Genomic DNA, 12912 nt, shown 5'->3' on the forward strand with positions numbered 1-12912 from the left:
TGGTTAATTTTGATCTTGAAAAAATTAATGAGATCGAAATGAGCACGGTAATAAGTTTGAAATGCACAGAATGCATTCAACTTATAGGAAGAAAATGCTATAGTAATACAAATCTGAAATTAGCAAAATGGCCGTCATCGCACTAATTTTGAGCGGCACCAAATTTGAAAAAAAGAACACGTTGGATGCTCCTATTCTAATGTTCAGGACGTTCAAGCGGAGAAGTATGAATGATTTTTTTTTTTTATAAAAATAAAACCCTAATCCATGTTTACCTTCCTTAATGCATGGTGCTGTGTTGTTAATATATATTATAATAATATATCTCACAATGAAATTTGACTCATAACTTTATTGGGTACAGCACCTCATATTTATCGTTTTTCCATAGGTTTCAGTGACGCCCAATTTTCATCACGCCTTAAAATAAAAGGCTTCGATGTAAGATGGTACATATTTCTCAATGCTTCCTCTCTTTTGTACTCACATTCTTTACATACTACACAAATAAAAACCTTTTCTATCTTTCTTTCGTAAGTCGACTGGTTAAGTAGTCAAGTCCAAAGTGACTCGAACGGTCACAATTTATTACTGTAAATATGTTATTTACACATATACCTAAGCTTCGAACAGCTTTATAACGTTTTTTTTTCTTTTTTCATATGGAGAGGGTTTGAATTTTGTTTCATTTGGCTGTAGGTATTGTTCATTTTACATGTAACAAATACAATAGATAACTAATGTAGCGAGTCATAGAACATGATGATTGACGTATAACGTAACTATAATAAGACTGGATTCATACTATCGCCCCTCTCAACGTGTGTCTTGATCGCGCTCTCTTAAATTCGTTATACAATATATAGGTAAAGCTGTGTATCAGTGTGTCTAATATATCCTTAAATGTTAAATTTCTTACAGACCGGTTACATCTTTCAAAGGAAAAATCTCTATATAGTTCTACATAAGCGAAACTTAGTATTTCTAAGTAGAAACACTTTTAATATCAGACATGTGTCTTTTCTTCTTCAAGATGTGTTTTTTCTTGAAGAAGAAAAGACACATGGCTGTTATTAAAAATGTCTACTTAGAAATGCTATTTCTTCAGATAGAAATACACGCTTTAAAAAGTCTCTTATGTTTTACGTAAGACAAGCGACGACTTGTCAGTTACAAGGAAGGCTTCTCCTAACACCGTATAAAAATTATAAAACAGAAAGAATGTTTAAAATTTACCACCTAACAAGTTATTATACACGTGTTCTCGAGAGTCGGTGCTATGGCCAGCCTCCTTAGGCCTTCGATATACGACATCAAAATTAAAATCGAGACGAACGCCTCAACTTCTTCTTGTGTAGAAGATGGAATATATATATTTCATTTCCAGTTCGGGACTATCTGATTTCACACGGATTTAAGCAACATCAAACTGTCATCGTAAAATGAATATATCTTTTTGATATTACATTCCTGCTGGTCCGCTTGAAGTCTTTCATCCATACGTTTTAGTCTAGTATTAATCAAATTCACGATTACTAACAAGTCCATGAACATCCAGCCTCGTTCTTGTTACTGTTTATCTGTCAACTAGCCCCTGGATACTAGTTATGGACAAACTGATTTGTTACAAGTACAAAAAAAGGATCGTGGTCTATAGTATACATATCATGCGATATTTTTTTCCTTATGTTTGCGTCAATGTACCAATATGCAAAATCGCGTTCAAGCGCCACGTTTCTTTTATTCATAGAAATTACGTATCTCATTTTGCAAGGGTGTACCTTGACGCGACGAAACTTCTCTGTACAACCATAAATACTTGAAAAAACACTAGACTCTTTTTCGTTGCCTAGATAACTTCCCGCATTCCTGATAGTACGAATAATGTTTTGCGTCGGGGATATTGTATTATGCGTTAACGTTTTCACTGATGCAAAAATGTTGATAGTAATATTTTTTTTTAGTAATAGTGGTAATTTTATCTGTGGTAGTAGTACTGATGGTGGTGGTAATGGTGGGATAGTGTGTGGATGATAAACGAAACCACCTATCCTAATGAGGGGAAGTCGTTCTCATCATCTACTTTCGGAGCATTCTGACGTCTTCGTGGCGACCTTTGCTCAGTTTGTGGAGGCTGCTAAAAATTGAAATTATACAAGACATATTATTGTTACATAAATCTATATATATTATGTACATTCAATCAACAAAACACTTACGGGGCCACGTTGTTCTCCATCTCTAGGAGCTCCACCGCGATTTCCAAATCCACGAGCATTGGCACGGTCTCCACCACGGCCTCCTCGCCCTTTGCCACGTCCACCAGAAGCGCGTCGAGAATCACTGAATTGAATCTCGATGCCTAACACACGTTTCTGTCTTCCAACCCGCTGAGGATATTCTGCCGCTGCATCGTATTCCTCTTCGTCGTCATCATCATCTTCGGCGCCTTCCTTCTTTTTCTGGAGTGCATACATTTTCTTCCATTGAGTCATGTCCTCGCCTTCTCCAGCTTTGCGTAAATTATATTGTGGCTTCGCTCTATTATTACGCAAAGCTTTCCATTCGTCCAATGTCAATTCACGAGATTCCTCTTCTACAGGCTTTTCCTCAGTTGCATCTGCGTTTGGTTCACCTTCTTTTACTTCCGGAGATGCTTGGGGAGCTTCTCCTTCGGGTTTCTCATTAGGCCAATCCTGACTCTCTTGATTCAAACTTTCTCTAAGAGTTTCCCAAAAAGAATTCATAGTTAACTTTTTTGCTAAGTTACAGATATTTTTGACAAGTTACAAAATGCTTTTATCGTTTCACTTACTCAATTTCATCATTATGAGTACCCCAGTTATGGCTACCAGCACCATCTTTTTTGTCCACTGGTTTAATCCCGCTGTTCACAGATACGCTTGTAAGTAATTAAATGAAATTTATAAAATGTTTTACATGAAGTTGGCTATAAAATGATTATTACGTTTTATCAGAGCCAGATTGACGATCAAATTCACGTTTTCCGCGGTTGTCGAATCCTCCTCGGCCACGTGGTCCACCACGTCCACGGCTCATCCCACGCATTCCACCTCGCCCTCTACGTTCTCCATAGTCTCCACGTTGAGTATCATTAGAGTTTCTGAATTCTCGTGTTTCACGGCCCTCGCTAACAAATTACAATATTATATGTAGTTACATATATATCAATATAATAGTTTAGAACCTTGTAATTTGTTTGGTCATAATACAAACCCAGGAGGTCCACGTCTCAATTCTCCCTGTGGACGGGGTGTACGTTGTTCTCCTTCCTCACGATTACGTCTGTTGTAACGTTCTTCCCTGTTGTCACCAGAGAACTTGACATTGCGATCCCCTGCACCAGTTCTTACTTGTGGTGGTTTCTTCTCACCTAACAAAATAGTGGAAATATCTGTTAGACAGATATGAAAATTAAGCCTGTTTTGTCTTCATTTTTATATCACGAAAAGTCACTATTGTTCCTTTTAGTATGATGTTGTTAAAAATTAAATTCAAAAGTGACATATAAAAGTACATGTTTCTTTATTTAAAAAATTTTTATACATTAGGAATAATAACTCATTGATCTTACTCTACTCAATATTTTTTACATATAAAAAAAAAATTACATCTGTGTATAAATTTGTCTATTTTATTTATAAAGCACATACACATGTATTAACATAATTTGAAGGCAGTATATCGATTATATGCAACAAAAATATTAATAGAACTGCCTACTCAGTGTTGTGATATATGACTACTTTTTATTCAGCAATACATATTCTCGTGAAATGTTAACACCATTATTTATTGTATTATTAAGATAAGATTTTTCATAATAAACCATAAAATTTCAAGAAAATTATTCATCGAGCAACACGTGGGGTCACCATTGGAAAAATCTATTTTTACGATACAAAATGAACCCCGTACTATGCGGCATGTGAAATTGTTGACGATGTCCAAGAAATATGAAAAGTGGAAGCACAATTTCTATATAAATACGACCACCGCTAACATATATGACGAATTGGACAGTGAAATTGAAGAAAATAAATGTCCAAGAGTACGAAAAATCGGTCCTATCGTGACGAAATATCAAAAGCACATGGACCCACGAGGAACCAAAGCGACGGCCATAATACCGCGCACGAGGCGATGATTCTAACGAAGAATTACTAACCTTGATCTTTCTTTGGATCTTGTATCTTCGACACTGGTTGCTGAGTGTCCTTAATCACGCGGGTTTTTTGCGTTTTGTTGCCGGTACTCTTTGGCGCGTCCGGCTGCTTACTCTTATTCTCCTTCTCTGAGAGCTTCTCCTTTTTCTTGGCTTCTTTCTCTTGTTCCCGTTGCTGCACTATCTCGTGTAGATCTGCATCGTCGGCCAACAACGGTACCAAGAACTTGTTGGTAACGTTAATGCTGTACATGGATTCCATGATGTCTTTTATCCTCTCTTCGTCGAGGATCACGCGAAAATTTCACGGCTACTCTTGAGCCCTTGTGTAACAGAGACATTCAATATTTCAATATGGCCGAGTCCGGAGGTAGTTCACCACGAGGTCTGCGCTCAGGGAGGGACCGCATAATTGTCTTGCACCCAGCGCGCCATCCCCCCCACCAATATTATTTGTAATAATAATTTTAGAGGCTTTTTAGTCAGAATACGTTGTCTAAATTCGAGTTTTTAATTTTGATCATATCATTTTTTTAAAATACCATTCAGCGAACGATAAACCAGCGCATTTTCTGTGGTCGTAGTTCTCAAAGAAACCGGCATTATTTCCATGAATTACATATGTATATATGTACTATATACACTTGTACTTAACATACGAACGAGTAGATTCTCTTATCGTCCATCCTTTATCTTATTACTTTGCAATACTATTAATGCATCAACTACATGCTAATTAAATTGTATGTCTTATTCTATCAGATTTATAGGACTAGTAAATTTTAACAGCTTTTGATATTAATTCGCCAGATTTTATGTAGCCCGCGAATCATGTGTATGCACATGCATAGATATGTACACTGCGTGCCGCGAAAAGATATATTTAAAAGACATGTATCAAAAGCTGCTTTTCCATAAATTTTAATACATTTTACATAAATATTGCTTGCTTTCAAACATTTATATCCACAAGGACAAACAATACTTTTTACTAAAATACAGTACGATCATTTTTCCTCGTTTTGCAAGTTTTTAAACAATATGATAGTGTTAACGAAACTTAAAAATATTATCAATAGTGTCTCTAAGCTAAAAAATACATATACATTTTTTTATTTTCAYGTACTTACTACATAAGTACAAGTACATACACSAGGACTCAGAAGTAACTTGCCATAGCATTTTCGGTGGCTGGTCTGAAATGTGCTACATTGTGTTGGAGGCGAAACCTCATAAATGGGATTGGATAATTCCAATGGATTCCAATGACATTATCCAATGACAAAATTGTCAGTACACATGGATTCCCTCTTCATCATTCTGCAGCACATTCCACATCATTTTCTGGAAATGTTTCGATGCCGACAGGTCAATTCCATGGACTTGACATATGTACACACATGTATGATAAGTGTATATAACTTGTTGATAAAGTTTATTTCATATCAACCAACAAAACCATCATAATGCACTATTCTCATATGCATGAAACATCAATTTTAAATTGTGATTGAAATGTCAGCCAATCAGAGAAAAGCAATTTATACTCCTATTCTCGCTTTCGAAGTGTGCTGCACCCAGCAAATCTTGCAGAAACTTAGATATCACTGTGCTACTGTCACACTACATGTATATGTTCTGTGTCTGTAGTATATATTTTCCTGTGACTGTAGTAAATGACGTGTTAAAATTGTTTTTGAAAACGTAACACTTTGTTTCTGTGACCATGGCTGTAAATAATCCGATGCCAGAAGAATATGATCCTTCTCTTAAAAATATAATTGAACAACAATCATTGCGTTGGATATTTGTCGGTGGCAAAGGCGGAGTTGGTAAAACTACGTGCAGGTAATTATAACCTGTAAAATCTGTTTGTTTGTCATGAAATTTCAAATAATTATAAAATAAGACAGAATATTAAACAATCGTTTTTTTCAGTTGCTCCTTGGCTGTACAGTTGTCCAAAGTGAGGAAAAATGTACTCATCATATCGACAGATCCAGCACATAATATTTCTGATGCTTTTGATCAGAAATTTAGCAAAGCTCCAACGAAAGTAAAGGGTTTTGAGAATCTATTTGCTATGGAAATAGACCCAAATGTTGGCCTTACTGAAATGCCTGAAGAATACTTTGAAAGTGATTCTGGTAGGCATTGTTACATGTATGCTATATTGAACATACAGTACTACTTCCTGCTCCTGCATGGCTTTGAACTACAGCTTGCTAAGCAGTCAAAGATGAGGACAGAAATTGTTTTGTTCTCATTGACTAACGATACAATGCTGAAAAAGCATTTAATGCAAAGTTGAATGTTAAAATAAAATGATTGGGATACAAATGCATGCTTAGTGAAGAAGAAAAATATGCAGGAGTTGAACTAGTATTGTGATTGCAATTTAATGGAAAGAAGTAGCATTTCACAATTAGTTTCAGGTGGAGAAGCAATGAGATTGAGCAAAAGTGTAATGCAAGAAATTTTGGGTGCATTCCCTGGTATAGATGAGGCAGTGAGTTATACAGAAGTTATGAAGTTAGTGTTACGTCAAACAAAGAAGTCAACAGGAATTATACACTTTTATAGATTGCTTAAATTTGCAGGCTTGTCAAAGGAATGAACTTTTCAGTTGTTGTGTTTGATACTGCACCAACTGGTCATACTTTGAGGCTACTATCATTCCCACAAGTTTTTGAGAAGGGTATGGGAAAATTGATGAAATTAAAGGCGAAGATTGGGCCTTTTATTACACAGGTTTAAAGGAAATATAGTAATTAATATTGTATTTGCAATGATGATCCTAATTCTAATTATTTTATTCTAGATAAGCACATTGTTGGGTATAACAGACTTTAACGTAAATACATTTTCTAGCAAAATAGAGGAAATACTTGTTGTCATGAGACAAATCAATGAACAATTTAGAACTCCTGATCAAACAACTTTTGTTTGCGTATGCATAGCAGAGTTCTTGTCTCTGTATGAAACAGAGCGACTTGTACAGGAACTTACTAAGTGTGGAATCGATACACATAACATTATAGTAAACCAGCTGCTATTTCTCAAAGATAAAGATGAATCCTGTAGACTCTGCCTAGCTAGGCACAAAATACAAGATAAATATTTAGGACAGGTAAATCTATATCAATTATTCCAACTTAAACATAAAAAGTGAGAGCCTAATTCAATTAAATTTTCCCCAGATAATGGATTTGTATGAAGATTTTCATATAACAAAACTTCCTTTACTAGAAAAAGAAGTTCGTGGTGTAACTCAGCTCAAAGAATTTTCAGAATATCTTGTTAAGCCATATAATTCTTAATATCTATAAAGTTGATATTTAATTAGAACACAACTTTATATATAATCAAAAGTTTTTGTAACCTAAAAAAACCCTATATATTTTAAAATTTGTATAAGAGGTAATATTTTTATTTATAATATGTTCCTTTGCATGTAAACACTTGGCTTTGGTGTCTACACATTAAATATTTGCATTTCGTTAATATCACGCGAATTTAAATTCTTTATACCGCCAGTATGTTACAAGAGTAGCAAGGAAAAATAATATATTTGAGTAGTTTCTAATTTTGTATTTAAAAATAGTAGGAAAAAGGTAATCAATTAATCACAGAAACTTCTCTACCAATTTGGACAAATGCGCTTACGGCGTGCTTTATATCGTTCTCTGTGTGTGCAGCACTGATCTGAACACGTATTCTCGCTTTATCCTTCGGTACAACCGGATAACTAAAACCAATTACATAAATGCCCTTTTCTGCAAGAAGATAAATTAATGTTCACCCACTCGAATGTTAAGTAGAGAACGGTATTGTAAAATACATACTAATCATCTTATTAGCAAACTCGTTAGTTAATCTCGCATCTCCTAACATGACAGGACAGATGGGATGATTATCACCACTTATTGTAAAGCCTACTGCCTTCATGCCATTTCGGAACAAATTTGTATTGTTCTTCAATCTGTCCAGAAACTCTGTAGATTCTGTTATAATATCCATGACCTATGCACAAGGATCATTAACATCATTTATAATCCATATTGTCCTTTAAAAGATAGGTACGGAACCTCGGCGTACTTTACTAGCTGATGCGACCACAGGAGGAGGCAATGAATTTGAAAATAGATATGGTCTGCTACGTTGTCTTAGCAAATCAATTAATTCCTTTATACCAGTCGTGTAGCCACCAGCTGCTCCACCTAGAGCTTTACCCAGCGTCGAGTTAATGATGTCAATACTTCCCAATTGATTAAAATAATCTTCTGTGCCTCTGCAATTAAAACAATATTCATATATGTATATGTGTAGAGACTAACTTTTACACGTGCAATTAAAATTGTGCAAGTAAAATTAGACCAACACAAATGTAACTACTTTCCACTCGGTCCAAAGAATCCAGTAGCATGGCAATCGTCCACGAAAGTGAGAGCATTGTACTTTTTCGCAAGCTCATGAATTTTTGGCAATGGTGCTACAGTGCCATCCATAGAAAAAACACCGTCAGTGGCAATGAGTCGTAGGCGAGAAGACATGCTTTCTTGGAGCTTGTTTTCTAAATCTATCATGTCCCTGTGCTTGTATCTTCGCAGAATATAATTCGACATTGTAGTCTTTATTAAAGATAATACATTTACTTTCATCTCTCACCTGTATTTTTTTGCCTTACATAGTCTGATACCATCGATAATAGAAGCATGATTCAGTTCATCACTCAATACTGTATCATCAGGTGTTAGCAAGGTTTCAAAAAGTCCTGCATTGGCATCAAAGCAAGATGCATAAAGGATTGCATCTTCCCTACCATGAAATTTTGCGATCTTTTTTTCTAATTCTATGTGAATGTCTTGAGTACCACATATGAATCTAACAGAGCTCAAGCCGGCTCCATATTTATCCAAAGCCCTCTTTGCTGCTGAAATCACTTCTTCATTGCTCTAAATTAGGAAGATTAATTATTGTAATATTAAATGATGTATCGTTTATTGGATGTACTCGAACTCACAGATAAACCCAAGTAATTATTAGCACAGAAGTTAAGAGCTTCTACTCCATTTGTTAATGAAATTCGTGTGCGTTGAGGTGTGACAATTACTCGTTCATTTTTCCATGTACCAGCTGTTTTTATTGCTTGTAATTCTGGTTTTATATATTCTGCCAAAGAACTCATGCCTTTTTGTAAAATCCATTTCTTATAATTAAGTTTCAGACCTGGTCAGTATAAAATAATTTAGTTATTGGAAAATTATGTTTGAATCAGTAAAGCTAAACAAGTACTTCTCTCAAAAATGCGACTCATATTTGGATACACTTAACTGTCCATACACCTGAATCTATACTGAGAAAGCTAGTTGATGCATGAGAAATGAAAGTATAATGAAGTAGTCCAACCTGTTTATATAATGATATCCAAGATTTCTTGCTCAACAACATCCATAATAGATTCATAATATTTAGAAATACTACATGTACTGATAATGGTATTTAATATTACTACTTATCTGATATTAAGGTGAGGAGAAAAATAATATTAAAAAGTAAATATTTAATTTCCATGGATTTATTTCATAATCATCTTATATGTCTTCCTTCATAGATTTACTTAAATTCCAATAGTAATTATCAGTTAATATTTATACTAATTTATTTAAGGTCTCTATTATTTATTTATTTAGTCTCTAAGTTTTCATTAGAAGCGCTTCTGTTGCAATGTGACTAACATTTCATTAAACATTATTAATTTTTACCTAATTTTATCGAATATCATCGATCGGAACGTACTATTATTTGGAAATACATTAGAATATGAACATTGTACATTAATATAGTAATTGGACAGCAAACATGTTAAATGCACCGATCAGAATGCATTCCAATAATACTAATATTCTATTATTCAATATAAGATTTGGGATTATTATTATTTTTCTTATTAGAATTATTGTTAAATTTAATATCCTGTATTTGTTTATTCTTAAATCTGCCAGTCTTTTTGTCATAAATTACACTTTGAAATCTCACTATTTGGTCTGTCATACTTGGTCTGAATTATCACGATTTTTACAGAATAATTTATCCTGAAGCAGCAAATACTACAGCAATATAAATAGTATATACTTTTAGGAATTATTTCAGATATTCGTGCTAATCAGTATTGGAAGAGATAGGAGGATGAAAATTTGAATTTTAATGCATGTAGAGCTATACGATAGTTATAAATATTTACGATTAGAAATTTAAATGAGATGTAAAATGGTAGATAGTTTTAATTCAAGATTAATATGATCAAAATCAATATACATGTAACTTCGTATGATCTCCAATTTACACCTATAATGCTCGATATATGTATTAATATTTCCCAAAAAATTTGTGTATCGAGTTTATCTTTACAGTAAAGAAACTTCAACTTCAGTAAACGTCTCATGATGCCTTGCTCTTGACGGAAAGTCGAGTTGCTAAAGAATAGGCGTGCGGAAAATTATGTACGATCACGTAAACCATTCCTAGATAGATAATGATGGCGATTGTGAGAAAAAGATCAAACACAGCTGGTTTTACACTGAAAAATAAATTTATACAGATAAAAATTATGTTATTTAGAAATGGTAAATATAATAATATTTACCTGTACACATTCAGTGTAGCCTTGGTAACATCATAAAATACAAATTCTGGATCCTGTTTATCGGGAGTATGCAAGGTAACTTTAACATCCCCGAGGTATCTGGCCATTGCTTCTTTTAAAGTACTAATTAACACATTATTTTTGTCTGCCAATAAGGGAGCAGCTCTTGGCTGCGACGCTAAATAACCAAACCATAATGATAAGGATTCTTTCGATACCTCCTGTAACAATTAAATTATTCATGACACGGTAATCTCTTTTTATCTTTTCGATTCATGAAAAAAAATATTAACGTACCAATGGACTGGTAAAAATTTGACTAGAGCTTAAGTTATATATATGCCTTGCTAATGCTTCAGCTACTACTTGGGTGTGTTTATACAGCCTATCTATTTGCCCTGCTTTCATTAAGTCTAAGATTGTTGTTCTAATTGGATCTTCATGGCTCTTGAGCGTGGACAGAGTTGTAGCTGGTAACCTTCTCATACTGTATCTTTCATGCTCCCAAGCTAGTGTTTTATCGGCCAAATTTATTTTTTTGTGTACACCTTCCACAGTAGTTTTATTAAATATTTCGGAGACAGTCTTTAGTTCTTTGTAAAAGTGGCCGCCGGTAGAATTTTCTTTCGGTGGCTTTGACACGTGTACATATAGATTTTCGTCCGTGGATACTGTGTCGAAGCAAACAACGTAAGCTGCATCCTAAAATAAATAGCTACAATAAATTATACGACCTTTGTGTGTTATAACAATGAATTCTTTTAAAATGTATATTACTTGTATTACTGAGCCTTCAAGGCCATCCAACTGATCCTCCAACCATTTTTTACTACCTTGATAATTAAGTTTGCCAGCACCAGTTACAATAAAGACAAGATTGTACTGTGGCCTTGATCTGCTGGTAGAATACAAGATAGAGAACAATCTTGCTATTTCTAACAACATAGCTACCCCTGATGCATTGCTATCTGCTCCGAAAGACAATTCCTGTTTATTAGAAACATATAGTTTAATTTCCAACATCTTTATCTTATTCAATCTCATGGTAAGCGCATACTTACAGGTGCAACTCCTGTACTATCATAATGAGTCACCAAAGCTATGGTTGGCAATTTTTCATCTTCTCTGGTACCAGCCAGTTTACCATGTAATGTAGCCACTTTAACATCTGTTTTAATAAGTGCTTGACCAGATGGTACAACTACTTGATAACCACTGGCAGATATAGAGTTAAACATTGCCTCTGCGGCAGATCCAGCTTTCTCATCAGTAATAAATCCATGGGAGAGGTCATTTAAAATTGTCTGTAGGCTTGGGTGCCATTTAGCAAAGTAAACTGGTATCATTGTTTCTGGTCCAAATATCATAGACTCTTCAAGGATCATAATATGCTGCAAGTAATAACAGTTGGTTTACCAATAGAATGCAGTGAAATATTATTACTAGCATACCATTAACAGGGAGTATTAAGAGCTCCACATATGAAGAATTAAAATTAAATAAAGTAATAACCTGTCTCTCCTCTGGTGTTAGGTCATTGATTCTTTCTGGTAAAACGACTATAAGAGCTCCAGCTTTATTCTTGATGGAATGGAACACAGTTGGCGTGAGATCCAAGGCTCTCGCGACTACACAGTGCCTGGAGGTGCTCCATCCAGTGAGAGACCTCGCTTCCAATGAAATTGGAGCATTGCGGCAACCTAAATTCAAAGTTTCATGTTATTCTGGACTTAATGTTCATACAAGTCGAAAAACGTAAAAATTACGTTACCGTGAGGTTCACCGTGCAAGTCATACTGGTGCATCCGATACACGGGGAACTCGTGCGATGCCGTAACTGGGTTGACCGGGGAGATAATAATAAAGATCGGTAAAATGATCAGTAAATAGTACGGTAGATATCCCCGACATAATTCCGCAAAGCTGTCACATTCTTCCAACCACATCCTTTCAAGTTTCACTCAGTTGCTGAGTGTCCGATTATTTTCATCGACCTATTAGTCTATTACCACGCGACCACACGCGCTACCAGGGGGCTACGCTACAACTTTATAGCAGTGTTGGAAGATTTTAAGAAGTT

General features: G+C 34.9%; 4 protein-coding genes across 8 annotated transcripts; 1 reads left to right on the forward strand and 3 right to left on the reverse strand.

The window, feature by feature from the left end:
* Nucleotides 1–332: 332 nt before the first annotated feature.
* Nucleotides 333–4581, reverse strand: LOC144470063 (uncharacterized). 4 transcript variants are annotated; one of them, XM_078180871.1, is made up of 6 exons: nt 4190–4581; nt 3238–3394; nt 2969–3151; nt 2816–2887; nt 2220–2721; nt 333–2134 (listed from the first exon to the last, which is right to left on the reverse strand). In XM_078180871.1, exons 1-6 carry the CDS (start codon nt 4446–4448, stop codon nt 2048–2050), a joined length of 1260 nt encoding a protein of 419 aa, XP_078036997.1. In that variant the 5' UTR covers nt 4449–4581; the 3' UTR covers nt 333–2047. The 4 variants fall into 4 exon arrangements, with proteins under 4 accessions (XP_078036997.1, XP_078036995.1, XP_078036996.1 ...); XM_078180869.1 differs by having other exon boundaries at nt 2816–2902; XM_078180870.1 differs by having other exon boundaries at nt 333–2137; nt 4190–4580.
* A 1229-nt stretch (nt 4582–5810) lies between these two features.
* LOC144469913 (ATPase ASNA1 homolog) lies at nt 5811–8851 on the forward strand. 2 transcript variants are annotated; one of them, XM_078180645.1, is made up of 6 exons: nt 5811–6034; nt 6125–6333; nt 6622–6718; nt 6787–6937; nt 7008–7316; nt 7387–8851. In XM_078180645.1, the coding sequence occupies exons 1-6, from the start codon at nt 5913–5915 to the stop codon at nt 7504–7506; spliced, it is 1008 nt and encodes a 335-aa protein (XP_078036771.1). In that variant the 5' UTR covers nt 5811–5912; the 3' UTR covers nt 7507–8851. The 2 variants fall into 2 exon arrangements, with proteins under 2 accessions (XP_078036771.1, XP_078036768.1); XM_078180642.1 differs by having other exon boundaries at nt 5813–6034; nt 6616–6718.
* Gcat (Glycine C-acetyltransferase) lies at nt 7763–9536 on the reverse strand. Its single transcript, XM_078180641.1, has 7 exons — nt 9482–9536; nt 9210–9415; nt 8855–9141; nt 8582–8788; nt 8285–8477; nt 8032–8209; nt 7763–7962 (listed from the first exon to the last, which is right to left on the reverse strand). Exons 1-7 carry the CDS (start codon nt 9501–9503, stop codon nt 7805–7807), a joined length of 1251 nt encoding a protein of 416 aa, XP_078036767.1. The 5' UTR covers nt 9504–9536; the 3' UTR covers nt 7763–7804.
* A 916-nt stretch (nt 9537–10452) lies between these two features.
* On the reverse strand, nt 10453–12890 carry LOC144469908 (BOS complex subunit NCLN). Its single transcript, XM_078180635.1, has 7 exons — nt 12604–12890; nt 12345–12532; nt 11894–12223; nt 11610–11819; nt 11130–11534; nt 10833–11053; nt 10453–10766 (listed from the first exon to the last, which is right to left on the reverse strand). The coding sequence occupies exons 1-7, from the start codon at nt 12776–12778 to the stop codon at nt 10628–10630; spliced, it is 1668 nt and encodes a 555-aa protein (XP_078036761.1). The 5' UTR covers nt 12779–12890; the 3' UTR covers nt 10453–10627.
* Between the last annotated feature and the right edge of the window lie 22 nt (nt 12891–12912).

The sequence above is a fragment of the Augochlora pura genome, chromosome 5 (genome assembly GCF_028453695.1).
Source record: "Augochlora pura isolate Apur16 chromosome 5, APUR_v2.2.1, whole genome shotgun sequence".
Classification (NCBI taxonomy): domain Eukaryota; kingdom Metazoa; phylum Arthropoda; class Insecta; order Hymenoptera; family Halictidae; genus Augochlora; species Augochlora pura.